The 1,602-nt window shown below is 39.8% G+C and overlaps 1 protein-coding gene across 1 annotated transcript in view; it reads right to left on the bottom strand.

Annotated features, from left to right (window-relative positions):
* gdpd5b (glycerophosphodiester phosphodiesterase domain containing 5b) overlaps positions 1-1,602 on the bottom strand; it is a 66,719-nt gene that overhangs the window by 16,030 nt on the left and 49,087 nt on the right. The window contains 1 exon segment of the mRNA XM_032507153.1: positions 446-549. Coding sequence (XP_032363044.1) covers positions 446-549 — 104 coding nt within the window.

The following is a 1,602-nucleotide window of genomic DNA, read 5'->3' on the forward strand; positions in this document are numbered from 1 at the left end:
CGCAGAGTGAAGGCAAAAGGGCCAACAATGCTGAGCATCTCTGGGAGACTGTCAGGTGACTACCTCTTGAAGCTCATCAAGAGAATGCCAAGAGCGTGCAAATCAGTAATCAGAGCAAAGGGTGGCTACTTTGAAGAAACTATAATATAAGTCCATCATATATCCATATGTCCATTTTATATAAAAAGCGGCATGAGGGTAAGTCATTTACAGTTTAGAAAATGTTGGGCAAGCCATCTCTGTTATGTAATGGTGTAATCTGTGGAGGGCCGGGTGGTCTTTGCTCAGATTAAGGCAGAGGATGGATTAAACTGACAATTTAGGAAATCAACAAGCCGCATGGATAGAATTTTTTTTTTTACAGCCAAAACAATATGGTGAACGGCGTCTGGCTCCAATTTGACCTGACAACACACAGGAGCACTCCGCTTGGCTGTGTACTCACCAGTTGAACTCATTGTAGTCGTTATGTGCCTCCCACCAGAAGTAGAACCAGACCAGCAGCAGACAAAAAGTAAAGAGGAGGATGAGGGACCACAGCAGCTCCCACTGCAGACACATAAATAATCAATTCATTTTTTTTGTAAATCCCCTATGACTAATTAGAATTGACAAAGAAAGCTTCAATTAATGCAAAACAACTAAATGGTGCCAAAACCAAGGTAAAAACGGTCATTTATAGAATTAATTTGTATAATTTGGCTTGACAAGCACAACTTCAATTTCTCCATAAGATCTTCAAAGAGCAGCAGAGCACAATAGCAGTAAACTCTGTACAAACTTAACTACATGGAGCACATGGTGTCATCCTGGCTGCTGACCTTCAGAGAGTTTATTACCATATACACTTTGCTCATCATCAAGGAATCAAGCTGGTTTATTACGGTCCTCATCTGCTATGCACTGTGGAACTATGGCACATCTTAAATTGACAACATCTTTAGATACAGACAGAAAGTTACAAACCCCTATGTATGTGGGACAATGTGTGTACTGTAGTGTCAAGACACACACACACTCAGTTCAGCAACCTTGGCATATCAACTTAAATGCCCCACTGTTGTGTGTGCGCCGAGGATCAGATTATTATTGCCTCAGCCAGCTGATGCGACACACAGGTAAGACAGTCTGCCTGACCTGTTTATATCTGGTCTCATTCTCAGTAGGTTTGCTTTATGGACTAATCTAAAAGCTTTACTAAAAACATTTTAAATCATGATACAATCAAAACCCACCGCCTGAAATTATTTCAGTGCATTATTTGAAGGTCATGTTTAGACCTCAAACTTGTTTAAAGAGCTTTCCCACAATTCAACATTCAGATCTGTGGTCAGACTTAAGTGGAAACCATGATAGTATAAAGATGTATTATTTCATTTCTGGGCATGGATTTGAGGCATAACAGAGATCAGTAGTACAAGAAAGGGAAACAAGCCCAAAGGAATGCTGATTCAATCCCCTCTCATATTTGGACATGGTATCTGAAGGATATTTCAAACTTTATTATGCAAGGTTTTCTTACATCAGATAATATGGACACCAGATATGTTTGGCTGCACTGCAGAGAAATGACCTTAAAAAGTAAAAATCAGTCCTTCTAAA

Source organism: Etheostoma spectabile, chromosome 3, assembly GCF_008692095.1.
Source record: "Etheostoma spectabile isolate EspeVRDwgs_2016 chromosome 3, UIUC_Espe_1.0, whole genome shotgun sequence".
NCBI classification, from domain to species: Eukaryota; Metazoa; Chordata; class Actinopteri; order Perciformes; family Percidae; genus Etheostoma; species Etheostoma spectabile.